Here is a 15540-nt window from a genome sequence, read left to right as displayed (position 1 = left end):
CCTCACTATACTCTGTTAATCAAACCATACAATTTCAGAACGTAAGAGAGCTGCTGTGGAATAGATGAACGGTAAATGCCATGTCGAATCAATCAAAGAATGACCAAGCACTGAACACGTTGCTCCAGTTTTATGCAGCAATAATCAGTTCTGTGCAGAACACATTAGCTCCAGATTACACATATAAACCACCACACACACTGTGTTTTTTCATATCCCATGGACCTACTACGCTAGCGTAGCAGGGGGACAGGTGATACTCCCACGTGGCGGATAGGGGGGTCCTAACCGGCTTGCCGGCGGACTTGAGGGAAATAAAATACCTCTCGCGGACCAAACACACAACCCCCTGTGGGTGGGGGACGCAGACAGAGAATACACCCATGGTATCCCCTGCCTGTCATAAGGGGCGACCAAGGTATGATTGAATTAGATCCATGAGACTACTTGTAATTAGTACCATCATGCAGGGAACACCATGGGTCGCTTTTACTTGCGCGTAGTGCCACTATGTTAGGTACACGATAGGTATGTGATTAGTAGCGGCAGTGTGTGCTTCCAGCTGGGTTTTACAGTACCTGTGATTAGTATCACCATATGAGCGACACCATGGGTCTGCCCTGCCTATGATTAGTACCCACTATGTGAGGAACACCACGGGATAGTACGAGTCCATGTGGTTAGTACAGTCACGCGAGGAAAACCATAGGTTTGCGTTGCCTGTAAATGGCACGGCAATGTGAGAAACGCCATAGGTCTGTGGTACATGTGCGCATTACATTACGTGTGGCTAGTACCATAATATGTGGAATACCGCAAGTCTGTGCTACTTTTGATTAGTAACACAACATGACAAATACCATGGTTCTACTTTCCTAACGATAAGTACCATTATGAGCGGCCGATGATCTGGATTTTGGACCCCATTATACTACAAGCATCATCGATTCTGTATTGTTGATTTAGAAGCAGTCTCTAGGTCAGTAATACTATTGTGTAACGCTAGTTTCTGGGAAAATGGGGCATTGCGGGTCGGATCCACTGATTGTTTTTAATTCATATTCATCCATTCATTCTTCATCCTCATGGTTTGAATTCTGGTCAGTGGAGGGTTTCGGACTTTTAAATTGTCATTACATTTCGTCTCATTTCGTACCATTAGGGGCCGATGACCTAGACGTTAGGCCCATTTAACAACAAGCATCATCATCATCATCGTCATCTTTTTCACATTATTGTTTTTTACATCCAGTGATGCGTACGATAATGTTCAGTGCCACTTTGTTTTCTATTGTTCAATTTTGTGGCATACGGAATCTGATTGGCATTTGGAAAAGCAAATATTTCTTCACCTTCTGCTTCCCAATCATGAAGCTATAAAAATCAGTGACTTGCAGGTTGAAATCATACAGCATTCTTTGACATAATTATGTTAATCATCCAGCCTTGGCTAACCTTAAAATCCGAGACACTGATCCTGTGTGTTACAACTCTTTCTCGTCCTTGAAAATACAGCATTTCATAAGAAACGGCATGTGCATCATTGCATAACAAAGTCACATATTTATGCAGATCCTCCTTTACTTGCGGAAACTTGCCACTTGCTGGCCAGGAAATGCTTTGCGGGACTTGTTGGTCACTTGAAGGGCAGTTTTCTGTATCAGCCAGTAGCACACGTTGCATTCAGACACTGAAAACTTGTAGCCCACTGTCCTATTCCCATGTGTTTCAGCGTAATTGATCGGTGTGAGTTTATGTGATGCAGTATTGCTTGAATACTTGCTCATTGTGGATTAACAAACAATTTTGACATTGTAGACCACATGTGTACCCCAAACACACATAAAATATGTTTGCAGCAGATTGTTATAGAGCGTCGCTAGTCAGGTCTACGCTTATTCATATGCTGAACTAGTGCAGTGGTACTTCCTAACGGGTGATAAAAATAAATAAATTGTGCAGTACTTGAAATGTCCAATTTTGCAATAGGATGGCTGCTGCTTGACATATTTATTTTGTTACTCATTCAGAACTGTGCAATGAATCAGCAAGAAAGTGAGTGTGTCATATATGTAAACATTTCTTTGAAAAAAAAATTGGTGTGTGAATTATGCAGCGGCATTAGTTATGTGAGAAAATATGATGTGTACCATGCTACTAAACTTATCAATATTATGTTACTAATCTGTAAGCAGGCTATTACCAAATAAATATTCACTATTCTTCACTGTACAACTCAACAAAATAAATTTCTCCCTTATGACTGGAATATGAAATTCTAACAGGCTCACTGGATTACAATATTCTCACTTTCCTGAAGCTAACAGCATGCTACCCAAAGATGCAATTTACCCTATGAAACGTTCTCTGACATGCCTGTGATGAAATTCACAGAAAGACAAACCTACGTTGACGCAAGTGCAATAAAAGGTATAACTTGAAAACAATATTCTCTTGCCCATGGGTAACTAATGCAGATATCGAGCTTGAATAGTAATAATAATAATAATAATAATAATAATAATAATAATAATAATAATAATAATAATAATAATAATAATTATAATATGACCGTGTTGTTTTTGTGGTTATGTCATGAAACAGGCACTGTATGTAAACATTTATATCAGTTCAGTTAATGTAAATACCTGTAAATTAATATTATAATTTATTCTTACCTGTATATATAAATTGTAATCCGCAATTGTGAAACACACTGTAACTTCCAGAATGGTATAGGTGACGAGAATGATTGAGAATATTCCATCCATTGTAAACTATGTATTACGCACTCTAGAATTTTCACGAAGATATATATTTTGTAATGTAACTTTCTAGAAGCCTGGGCGAGGCACATATATAAGGAGACGATCTTGACGGTGAAGTTGGTCATTGATAGAGTGTTATTGGAAGTTAGTTGTTGTTTAGTAGAGTTATGGTGTAGCAAGTATACATCCCGGGCTGACATGCAATATTTGCAGTCACCATATTGAAATACGCAGTCATCTGTTTTCAACTGTGTTTCAAAGTTGTTGGTTGTAACCTCCATATTGAAGTGTTGGCAGTTTTTTTAATAATGGCGGCTTTGTTGATATTCTCAAAGTGAAGTACTTTGATACTGTGATTAAGGTTATGTGTGTGTTAATTTGTGAATATATGTGAATAAAATTAATTGTACCAACTGACAGCACCTCGTGTGCGTCTGTGTGGATATGTTAACATACATGGCATTCGTAGATTTAAAAAAAGCATTCAATAATATTGATTGTACCAACCTGTTTGAGATTCTGAAGGTGATCGGGATCAGATACCGACAAAGAACTATACGATCTGTATATCTACAATCTACACTCCGCAGTGGTAAGAGTGGAAGGCTATGAAAAAGAAGCAGCAATCCAGAAAGGAGTGAGGCAAGCCTGCAGTTTGTCCCTTCTTTTTTTCAATGTTTACATACAACAGGCGATAAAGGAAATCAAACAAGATTTGAAAAAAAGAATTGCTATCCAAGTGGAGGAGATTGGAACTCTGAGATTTGCCAGTGATGTTGTTTTTTATCTGAGTCTGCAGATGATCTGGAGAAATTGCTGAATGGTATGGACACAGTCCTGGAGAAGGAGTACAAGATGAAAATAAGCAAGTCTTAAAGGAAGTAGATGAGTATTGTTACTTGGGTAGTAAAATAACTAAAAATGACAGAAGTAAAGGGGGAGAAATTGCTGAATGGTATGGACACAGTCCTGGAGAAGGAGTACAAGATGAAAATAAGCAAGTCTTAAAGGAAGTAGATGAATATTGTTACTTGGGTAGTAAAATAACTAAAAATGACAGAAGTAAAGGGGACATAAAATGCAGACTAGCGCATGTAGGGAAAGCCCTTCACAAGAATAGAAATTGGCTCACTTTGAACATTGATATAGGAATTAGAAAGATGTTTTTGAAGACTTTCGTCTGGAGCATCGTGTTGTATGAAAGTTAAACATGGACTATAACTATACTGAGAGTCAACTCAAGACCTTAGCACTCCCTTTGATGTTAGTCAGACTTCTGGTCGGTGAAAAGGTTTCCGCAGCGCCAAATAGTTCCCTAGATTTGTTACTTGTTCCTCAAGTCAGTAGCTTTCTTAAGTTTGGTTAGATATTCTGGTGAACTGACTTGACGAATTAAAAATTTTTGCCCTGTATAAATATGGAAAATATATGACAGGTTGTATGTTATTCGGGTTCGTTACCAACGCTTATATTTCATACGTAGATGGCTATGAATAGTTATTGTTCTCAGTGGTGTATGTAGCAAAATAATAATAATTTAATATGATATTGATATCGTATTGCACTGTGTACTTAGTAAGCTTTGTTCGAGTTCATTCTATTGCTGATAAGTTCGCATAATATGTGCGACGTTGAAGATGGATCCAAGAAAACTGTTGGCAATACTGGCTGCAATAGCATGTTCAGTATTTATAATGGCTGCCAGCTGTGAGCAAGACGTGTGTGATGCTGTGACGCTTGAGTCCCCTGTGAAATACTTTAAAGCAAACAAAAGTGGAGAAAAATTAAGTAGGAAATCTAAACCAAATTGTTTTAAACGTTTACAGTTGCCTATGAGATTAGAATCCGCTCTTGACTGTGGAAGACGTGAAAAAGACCGCGCAGCTGACCGGCGTTTCTGTGTACAGTGTTTACGCCGCTTGCTTGGAATTTAAACTCCATGGAAAATCCAAGTCTCCGGCGAAAGGTCGACGTGTCATTTCAGTTCAAACTATGCACTCGCCGTAAATAAAACAGGAAGGGCCTTGACACGGTATGGGAATAGGATCCCTGGTGTATTCGATGATGATAATAATAATAATAATAATAATAATAATAATAATAATAATAATAATAATAATAATAATAATAATTTGTACTTTATATTTATAACCGCCCTCTACCTGCAGAAATGTTGTCATGAGGGTATCATGAGGTCGTTTTTACCTTCCGAATGACTAGACTAAGTTACAATATTCCTGGAAACATTGTATTTTGCAATCCCACTCACGTGTGGGTCTTTCATCTTTTTGAACTGTGAGAAACTGCCACTGACAGTCGTTGCACGAGAGCGGAATCGTATACTTATCTTGTAAGTCTCCATGTGCCTCACACAAATTGCATTATGAAATAAAAATAAACCTTGCTTCTCTTGCCTCGGTATTCGTCAGTAATCTGTAGGTTTTACATTGTAAATAAAGGAATAAATAGGTATGGTACGTAATCGAAGTAGAGCTATGTGAAAGGAAGTGATTTCGTTTGATGCTTCACTGTTTCAGTATGAAGTACTTGTCAGATAGACGCACAGCGTTAATGATAAGCTACCGAGCTCGATAGCTGCAGTCGCTTACGTGCGGCCAGTATCCAGTATTCGGTAGACAGTAGGTTCAAACCCCACTGTCGGCAGCCCTGAAAATGGTTTCCCGTGATTTCCCATTTTCACACCAGGCAATTGCTGGGGCTGTACCTTAATTAAGGCCACAGCCGCTTCCTTCCCACTCCTAGCCCTTTCCTGTCCCATCGTCGCCATAAGACCTATCTGTGTCGGTGCGACGTAAAGTAACTAGCATTATTATTAATGATAAGCTGGTTGTGGCTGAGATGGAGAACGGAGACTGGAAGGGAGAACAGGGGACGTGCTCACATGCGGAAGGATACTTTTCCTAAGCTCTTGAGTTCAATTTCAGTATAGCTCAGAGAGAAAGAGAATAGAAGCTTTTGTAATGTAGTGTAACAGAAGAATGCTGAAGATGAGATGGGTAAATCAAATCTTGAATGAAGAGATACTGAATTGAATAGGGAAGGGGAGATAGATTTGGCTAAATTTGATGAGAAGAAGGGACAGAATGATAGGACACATCTTGACCCACTCCACTCATTTGACGTGACGTTCACGCAAGCATTTGCCAGGCCTTCAGCTCAAATGACGAGGCATTCACGTGCCATAATTTATTATTTTAATGCTCTCCATATTTATTTCTGAGTTTTAGTAGTTTTAACTTTGTTTAGGACACTTCCACCTAATCAACACTTACAAATTGTGTTATACAATTTTATTCTATCTCGTGTCCGGCCCCATGGCTAAATGGTTAGCATTCTGGCCTTTGGCCGCAGGGGTCCCGGGTTCGATTCCCGGCAGGGTCGGGAATTTTAACCATCATTGGTTAATTTCACTGGCACTGGGGCTGGGTGTATGTGTCGTCTTCATCATCATTTCATCATCACGACGCGCAGGTCACCTACGGGTGTCAAATCGAAAGACCTGCACCTGGCGAGCCGAACATGTCCTCGGACACTCCCGGCACGAAAAGCCATACGCTATTTCATTCTATCTCGTTTACTGTAGAACTAGTTTCGGTCTGTTCCTTAGACCATCTTTAGCTACAATGATAAAATTAACCATACATTACAAGCTATAAACAATGATAAAAATTCTATAAAGTTTACATTCCTTTTCTAGGTGATGTCTTCAAGAATTAAAAACTACAATTTAAATGTCCATTTTTAACATTTTAAAATCTCTGTTGTTGTCCTGCAAATTTCTGAACATATTAAAATACAATTTAAAACCTTTATCTTCTAAGAACTTGTACCATTATTTATTGTCTAATTGTAGCCTCTGAAAGCACAAACATTTCATCAGGTGTCAGTCAGACTCCTAGCCTTGGCTCCGGACGTAGTGTAGGCACGTGACAGCAATCCTGTTGCTGAGTTAATTGAAAGACTTCTTTTAGACGGTGATTCAGAGGACAGTGATATCAATTAAGATAATATTGAAGAAGAGATTTTAAGTGAAATTGACATTTCATCTGATACGAGTAACTGTGAAATCGTATCTAAAGCCCCGCATACAAAAGCAAAACATAGTGACTGGGTGTGGGTTAGTCATAGTGATAACCAGTCAATTATTCATCAATTTACAGGCTCTCCAGCAGTTTTAGGAGAACTGAAAGACAAATATTTAGATATTTCTGCATCGGAGTTGTCTGTGTTCTTGGAGTTTATGGATCTGTCGTTTCTCAAATTGTGCGGGAAAAATTTTTTTTACACTATGGAACAATTACAATGCCCAACAATGAAAATGTTTCGCGCTGAAAATTAGCCTATTCTTACGTATTTCTACCTGATGAATTCTACAATCATCATGAAAATGACCGATTACCTCTTGCATTGGAGATACAGTGACATATCCTGTTTTAGAGTCTACATTTTCTGTTTTGGAGAAAATATGTTTTTGGAAGTTGGCTCGCCTGTCAACTGACAAAACAACGTTCTGTAGAAGTTTATAGGTTATAAACATGAATACTGTTGCTGTGACTGAGTTTCTGTTGTAAACTAGTGCAGAATTTCTGGTTTTGGTGTGCTTTTAAAGCATAAAATTTGTTAAATGAACATGCCACGAAAATGTGTAAATTCCATGAATAATTTTTGTTACATTTGTGGTGAAATAACATTTTCGTCACAGAAATGCTGTCTGACACTTCTTGTGAAGACTGTCTATCATCATTATTTTGGTATCAAGGTAGGGGATCAGGATAAGTAATGGGCTCCACATATATGTTGCAACTCGTGTTCAGTTATACTATGAGAATGGACGAAAAATAAAAAACAATCTATGGGTTTTGCTGTGCCTATGGTTTGGCAGGAGCTTTCAAACCATACAGATGACTGCTATTTCTGCTTGACTCCACCAATAAAGGCAGGATTGTCAATGAAGTAAAAAGGAACTAGTGAATATCTGAATTTTTTATGTGCTTTTCAACCCATTCTACAGTCTGATAGTTTACCAGTTCCTACTCCACCTCACAATTATCATTTGGAAATAGAAAATGAAGACAGTATAGAAGAAGAACCCAACAAGCCTTACACATTCCTTGACCCTGATTTTGAGGAAAATGGATGATAAACTGCACAGAGTGAGTCCTTGAGTGATTTCATTTGAGACCTTCACTTGTCACAGAAGAAAGCAGAACTTCTAGGGTCAAGACTACAGCAATGGAATCTTCTCCAACGTGATGTCAGGGTCTCACAGTACATACAATGTGAGAGGGAACTGCTTCCTTTTTTTTTTTTCAGAAGAAAAAGTCTTGTTTTTCCCTGCAAAGTTAATAGTTTGATGAAAAATTTGAATTTGAACTATGATTCAACTGAATGGAGATTATTCATAGACACCTCCAAGCTTAGTTTGAAAGCTATATTACTTCACAACAGCAACGACTATTCCTGTTGGTCATGCAGTTCACATGAAGGAGACTTATACAAACATGACAGCCCACCTCAGCGCAGTCAGATACGCCGAACACAAGTGGAAAATCTGTGGCGATCTAAAGGTCATAGCTGTATTCTTAGGAATGCACCTGGGGTACACTAAATAATGCTGCTTTTTATGTATGTGGGACAGTAGGGATAGAAAATCACATTATATTAAAGCAGATTGGCCTGCAAGAAATCTTAACTGTAGCGAGAAAAATGTTGTTGCTGAGCCTCTTGTGGACCCAAAAGATGTTCTTCCTCCACTCCTACATATAAAGCTCGGTTTGATGCAAAATTTTGTAAAAGGTATGAACCAAGGAGAACAGGCCTTTAAGTACTTAAGAGACAAATTTCCTACATTAAGTGATGCAAAAGTTAAGGACGGTTTGAACGAGCTTTGGAGGGGAAAGAAAAGGAAGTTGGTGACAGTACTTCTGCAAAAATATCATCAACTCGGATGCAACATGTCTCTTAAAATCCATTTTCTCCACTCCCACCTGGACTTTTTCCCTCTGTTGTGGAACTGTCAGTGATGAACATGGAGAAAGGCTCCATCAGGATATTTCTGTAATGGAACAAAGATATCAAGGCCACTGGAATGATGCAGTGCTTGCATATTACTGCTGGTTTCTGTGTAGGATGCTCCGTAACTCCCTTATAGGAGGCAAGCAAAAAGACGACAATCTCACGAAGCCACCACATGCTTCTCTTCAGACCCAACCACCTGCTAGGTATTCTTCCATCAATTTACAACTGTTAAAAAGTTACTGTCATTTAAAAAATTTCAAATAAACTTTCATTGTTGTTGGCATTTGTAAATAAAATGTATTGTTTTCTCTCAATTCATAAAAATGAAATACTTCCACGTATTGAATATCACAGAAACTAGAGCTAAAAACATTTTTTTGGTGATATTAATTTTTCTCAACCATAAATTAGTAGGAATTGACTCACAAAGTGAAGGAAACATTCAATTTTTGTTGTTGTCGTTGTCGTCGTCGTTGTTGTTGTTGTTGTTGTTGTTCTTGTTGTTGTTGTTGTTGTTGTTGTTGTTGTTGTTGTTGGACCCACAAGGAAATAGATGGTGGGCAACAAGTGGCTTGACACTAATGAGTATGAAATTAAGGCCTACTTTGGCCTCTCCATTGTGATGTCCCATGTTTGTAAGCCTCGTATCCAATTATATTGGAGCAAAGATAAATGTATTGAGAACCCAATTTTTCGAGGGACAATGAGTTGTGTGAGTGCCTGTACATATACCCGAATGTTTCCAGATTTACCACACAAAAATCTCTGTTTTAATGTCAGTGTTGTTGAGTAGTATTATTTGGAATGCTTCTCTGAAAACAGTGCTTGAAAATTTCAGAGCGGTGCACAGTAGTTCTGGCCAGGTGGGTTACTCATGTTGAGGGTGATTTAAATCTGATCTCGAAGTAAGTGCACGGGAACATTAAACCTGAAGCAGTTGGGTTAACCTTTTAAGTGCTGAGTTACCAGTTGACTGTTTGGTACCTCAGTCTAGTTTTTCATTTGAATATAAAAGAAATTGTAGAAGCCTCAATGTTTAACTTATCAGTGGGGTGATTAGCTTAAAATGTTTATAAAGGTTGGTTCTTTATAAATCTAAATGGAAATAGAAAATCTTACACTTATGTTCAGTATTATTTTCAGAGAAAACAAAATTACACTTTTTGTGCTGACACGTACATCATCTTTATAAAAAGTAAAGAGCCCAAATTAAAATGATTTCCTAAAATCTGTAGGCAACTAATACATGTAACTCCTTACAAGTAGGGTACGTAAGTTGAAATTTTAAAATTCATTCTAAACCTGGAATGTGCTGACAGCTCAATGTTTTCCACCAGTTGTTTGTGATACAGTACCGATTTGTTTCATCAACAACCTGCTGCACCAACGCCATTGACAGAATAGGTTTTAAAAAGTCAATGATTTTGGGGTTGTCATCAAACACTACTTGGCTCCCAGCGTCTGTCACAGTTATTTGGAAGTCTGGTACAGAGAAGCCATCCATCCACCACGAAAATGGTGATGAAATAGCTTTTGAACTCACCGTGTTTTTATTCCTGCTTTTAGAATTAGGCTCTGTTTCTTTCTCACTTACAATATTTTCAGCACTCTCTGTATCACTCTCACTTTCAAATACTCTTAGTAATTCATTAAAATCATCATCTTAATGATCACTTTCCGCTGTAGTTAATAACTGAAAGATTCTTTGATCTGAAATAACATCGCTGCGAGAGCAACTAGCTTATTGTTCCGCCATGCTTGTTTACATCACAGATGAGCTCCGCAGATGTCTACAAAAAGCTCTGTAAGTTACTTCCTGAAGCTATTAGCCGTGATTAATTTGTTCTATATAATGCCCAGCAGATGGCAGAACATGCCAGAAATCGAATTGGCACTCGAGAATGAACCGGGAAACTAAAAAAAATTAAAGTTTCCGTGCACTGTATATAGACAGGCGTAGCAGTGCTGGACTGGTCGTTTCAGCCCATCTATATACGGGCGTAGCACTCATTGGGTTAAGACACCGAGGAATTGTTCAGTTAGTTTTTGTGTGATGTGTAGGCGGTAAAAATGGCAGGGGTAGACCAAGGTATGAATATGAAAACAGGTGTGAGTAGATATAGTATGTATTAGTTACGTAGAAATGAAAAGATTAGGCAACAGCAACATCCTGACCTGATTTCTTGTACAACAAGTGGGCATTTTGGCAGCATATGTCCAGCATATGGCAGAAGTGCTTCTGGTAGTATTTGTTGAATTTTTTTACGAGTAATTTGGTAGCTCACAAGATATGCTTCACTCACGTCAACTTTGCCCATCTGACAGTTGTAGTCAATAGCTAACTTTGGTTTTGTGGTTTGTTTCCCTCTCTCCCTACACGACACCATGATATCATCTGTAGTGCTTATGAGGCATGCATCTTTTTTATCCTTCCACTTCATTGTCATGAACTTCCCATTATAGACTGCCACTTTTTCTCCTTTTCTGAGTATGCGGTTTTTGATTTCCGATGGAATGCCATGTTGATTTTGACATAGCATTCCCATTGCATCTGTCTCCTTTATCACACAGTTTGTAGTAAAAATTTAGCTTCAAGAACTAGTTGTACATTGTTACACAGATACCCTTTATTCAGAAGTGGCACCATGAGTTGCAAAACAACTTTTGGTCGATACGGTTCACTTTTTAAAGATGCATCAAACTGAATGTGTTTTCCTATGTACACCAAGAAATTCTAGAGACTACCGGACTTAGATTCACACAATTTCGATGACTCGATACGGGATCTCGGGTGCTTGGATGGAATAAGAACTTTCCATGACAAGCATCCCTTTCAGAACACAAGAGACTCATCTACAGACCCATTACTTTTGGGTGTGTACACACTTCAGAATCTGCTATTCAAGTGGTCCAGAATAGATTTCAGTTTGTAGAGTGTTTTTGGACCACATGTGGATTCATCATATGCTTCATTATTGACGAAGTACAAGAATTTGAGGAGGAGATGAAATCTTCTTTCAGAAAACAGCTCCAAAAATATCAGGCTCTCTAATATCTGTACACGAGAAAAGTAGCTTTTGTTGTCAGGCAACTGATGAATGCCTTGCAAGAGAAAGAATGCAAGTAGCATCATCATTTCATCGTTATCTGTGTCAGTCCACTGATTCACTCTTTGAATATAGTTTCAAGGTGGGCGTGCTTTCTATAAACTGTTGAGCATACCGTTTGGTTTCCCTACTTATTAATTCCGCTAAACAATTCAAAATATTCTAGCGGATTATTCACGTCTTCAGTTTGTACATTTAGTCCAGGTTGCACCGTAAATGTAAATCTAGGCCTTACAGATCCCACCTTTGTCCATACACCGACCGGGATATCACTGCTAGTGCTGCTATCACGTTCATTTGATTCACTTTCTCCATCGTACTTGCTGTCACCCGACATTTCAACGTTAGCCTCACTATCGGATGACACATCACTCTCTGAATTGCTACAGTGTAATAAATCAAACAGTTCTTCTCACATATATTTCCAAACTCTACTTGCACCTGCCATTATGCTCAATCTACCACTCTCGGCAGCCTGCCGGTGGTACTGGCCTGGCTCTCAACTGGGCATGGAACAAAAGCATTTTGCCCAGTCACGTGGTTTTAGGAAAGCGCTGCTCTGGGCTAACCTTGAAACTAACAAATTCCCAGAATGGAAAGTGATCTCAAATCCTACATAGGAATAAGTCGTCATACCCATCACTGAAGGAAATTTATAATTTGATGATGGAATATTCCGTCATGGCCACTTAAGAAGCCATGTGGCTATGACGATTTATTCAGTCATTATCGCATGAAACGTTAGAAGTAATAAAACCTCATACTTTCACAATTCACCTTCATATTCGTACGGCTAACACCCTACTTCATCACTATCTTTTGTGTCTTAAAATGTAGCATTTCTTGTGAAACACCAGATCTGTCACATAAATATTTCATGTACTGAAGCAGTTCATTTTTTACCTCGGGAAGCTTTCCACTTTTCGGTCCCATGGAATGCCTTTCTTGATTTGTTGGTGTTTTTAAGAATAACTTTCTGTTTTCACCCATAGCATACATTAAATTTCATCACATTATTTTCTTGGCCCGCAGCAAGATTACCGTATTTCTGCACAATTTCAGTCACTAAAATTTAAAAATTTGAATGCTTCTCCATAACTCATCCTTGAGAGATCTCATACTAGAAAGCAAATTGTGGTATCATAATTTACTGTGCTCATTCTTATACATCACCTCTCACATGTACCACATACTGGGGCTCTAAAATTGCAGCCAGCTCAACAGTGCCACATTCCATTTAGTTCATTAGACCAGGGAATACCCCAGGGTCCAGAATTATCTACCTGCCTTTCACAAACAAGGGGAGAGAGATGCTGCGATTAAGTGAAGAATAGGATTGTAGGAGACAGTTCAACGTTGAGCTGAGAGCAGGCATGCATGCCGCAGGCTTTACCTTGGCATTCATATATTAACCCTTTCCCGCTCGCATTTTCACTCCGCTTATCCCCAGGTTTCAACCTATTATTTAGCAAAAACTGAAACAGACCGTATTGATTCAGAAAAATTTAAATACAGTAAAAACTACTGATCACAATGAATTCAAATTTTCAATAACATTAGAAAATATACCATCACATCCATTTCTTTGTTTATTGAGTCATAATGTGTCCCCCCCCCCCTCTTCGTGATACTCGACACAGAGACATTCCCATGTTGTCTGAATCCCTCAAAACCAATAATCACGTGATTTTGGAAGTGGAATGATGCCCATGTATATAAGATTTCATTTCATCTGCGCAAGGGTCTTCCCATTATGTTTTTATCTTACCGGAATGTGACTGTTTGAAGGCTGCATTGTTATATGCGCAATAGGCTATGTCACTGAATAGTTTTTCTCCTCCTAACTTACGTAAAAAACAATCTCTTTCCCCTAATACTTTTCCGAATTATGCGCAGGTTCAACATCATCCATTTCATCATTCGGAGTAACAAAACGTAATATTTGTGTTACCTGTATTGCCGTGGCATCGCCATCAGGTCCGATTTATCGATATTCGTTTTCATTCATATCACTGTTATCACTAAAATTATCTTCGTTGATACATTATTCACTCATTAAAAATTCACCTGCACCCTTACTCAAGGATTCTGTGTCACTTTTTTCGCCCATATTCAGCTCAGTTTCAATATACGCGATATTCAATCCCGCCATGTTTACGGACGAAACAGCTGACCCGCGCTCGCGGAAGTTCAAGACCGTTGCCTAGGCAACGTCAAGACAGATTATCTCTCTTCCTTTATTCCCTAAGACTTGTAGATTGCACTGCGTGTTCATAAATGCCTTATAAACACTTCACTGATGAGAAAAATAAAAAACTATCGCACAGATCGCAGACGAATGCAGATAATGCAGCCGGGCGCTTTCGGGCGCTAAGGGCCGGAAAGGGTTAACACATGAGGAAAATTCTATATGAGATGTAAGCGAGTATTATTTTTCTCCATATAAAAATTGAGGTGCATTATATACAGTAGGTGATGGCAAGGTATATGAAAGTAAATACAGTACTTGGTGTCATACACTGACCGGCAAAGAAGAGTGGATCATTACAAAAAACAAAAACAAAAAACAAACATACATCTTCAAAGTTATCAACTTCTTTTTTTATACCAGCCAGTGTATAGCAGCCCCCACTGAAACCAATAATTCATTATTCCTCTCTTTCCTTGCATTATTCGCACACAATCTCAGGGTCTGCACCAATAATTCATTATTCCAGTTTTGGAAAAAACAGTGTCAAGCTTCATGTTATATAGAAATAATATCACAACCAATACATCAGTATCAATTAATACTGTAGATATCACCAATATATCTAGCTCAGTATTTCATAACAGTAACACCTTCAAGTTCTGCTCACATTTTTCCATTTCGTGTTTAAACATCTCATATTTGTGCAATGTATAATCTGCTGCTATATCAGTGTTGTTGTCTTAAATGTTCTTCCTTAGCTTTGGCCCTCATGAAAACAACAGCAGAACGAGAAGTTGCAGTGAATGTAAATGCAAGTGCCCACATGGAGCCATGCACGTTTCCCCATCGTCTTGTGGAATTGTCGGAAACACTTCCGATGTGCCGTGTCTCGGTGGAGTTGCTACCCCACTCACCTCTCAGCAAAGTGCAGGTTGTGTTTGTCATCCAGCCACCTTTGAGAGCATCACAAGTATCTCACACAATTAGCAGTCTTTGTAAGTATTTATAATTCATGATAGATATTAGTTTACTAGCCAGTACAGAGTTCTTGTGTTGTTTTTTTCTTCTTCTTCTTTCTCCAGCCTTATAGGAGAAGAGGTCATGCCACCGGCTGGATTTTCATCCTCCTCCAGTTGAGGCCGTAGAGTTATAACCTTCAAAAACTTTGAAATAGAGTTTCAGCTGATTAGGTCATGTCAAGTACACATGTAGAACATGTCAAAGAGATGTTAAATACAGAACAAAAATTACCAGCTGGACACCGGTGGGAACCGAATCCACAACCTTCCGATTTTGTGTCCGATGCTTGGTCGTTCTGAAATGGACCAATTTATCTTGCTATTCAGATTCAGATTTTACTTGTCAAACCAAGATTGTCTGTAACATCCCCCACATATTACATAACTTGCTCATCATCTTGATTTTTATAGTTCGG

At 38.6% G+C, this 15540-nt stretch overlaps 1 protein-coding gene across 2 annotated transcripts in view; it reads left to right on the top strand.

Annotated features, from left to right (window-relative positions):
* BBS9 (Bardet-Biedl syndrome 9) overlaps window positions 1-15540 on the top strand; it is a 281278-nt gene that overhangs the window by 147183 nt on the left and 118555 nt on the right. For both annotated transcript variants that reach the window (XM_067142194.2, XM_067142193.2), the window contains exon 7: window positions 14864-15100. In XM_067142194.2, coding sequence (XP_066998295.2) covers window positions 14864-15100 — 237 coding nt within the window. The remainder of the gene's footprint in view (window positions 1-14863; window positions 15101-15540) is intronic.

Source organism: Anabrus simplex, chromosome 2 (genome assembly GCF_040414725.1).
Source record: "Anabrus simplex isolate iqAnaSimp1 chromosome 2, ASM4041472v1, whole genome shotgun sequence".
In the NCBI taxonomy this organism is placed as follows: Eukaryota; Metazoa; Arthropoda; class Insecta; order Orthoptera; family Tettigoniidae; genus Anabrus; species Anabrus simplex.
Note: the sequence above shows the minus strand (reverse complement) of the source record. Positions and strands in the feature narration are given on the sequence as shown.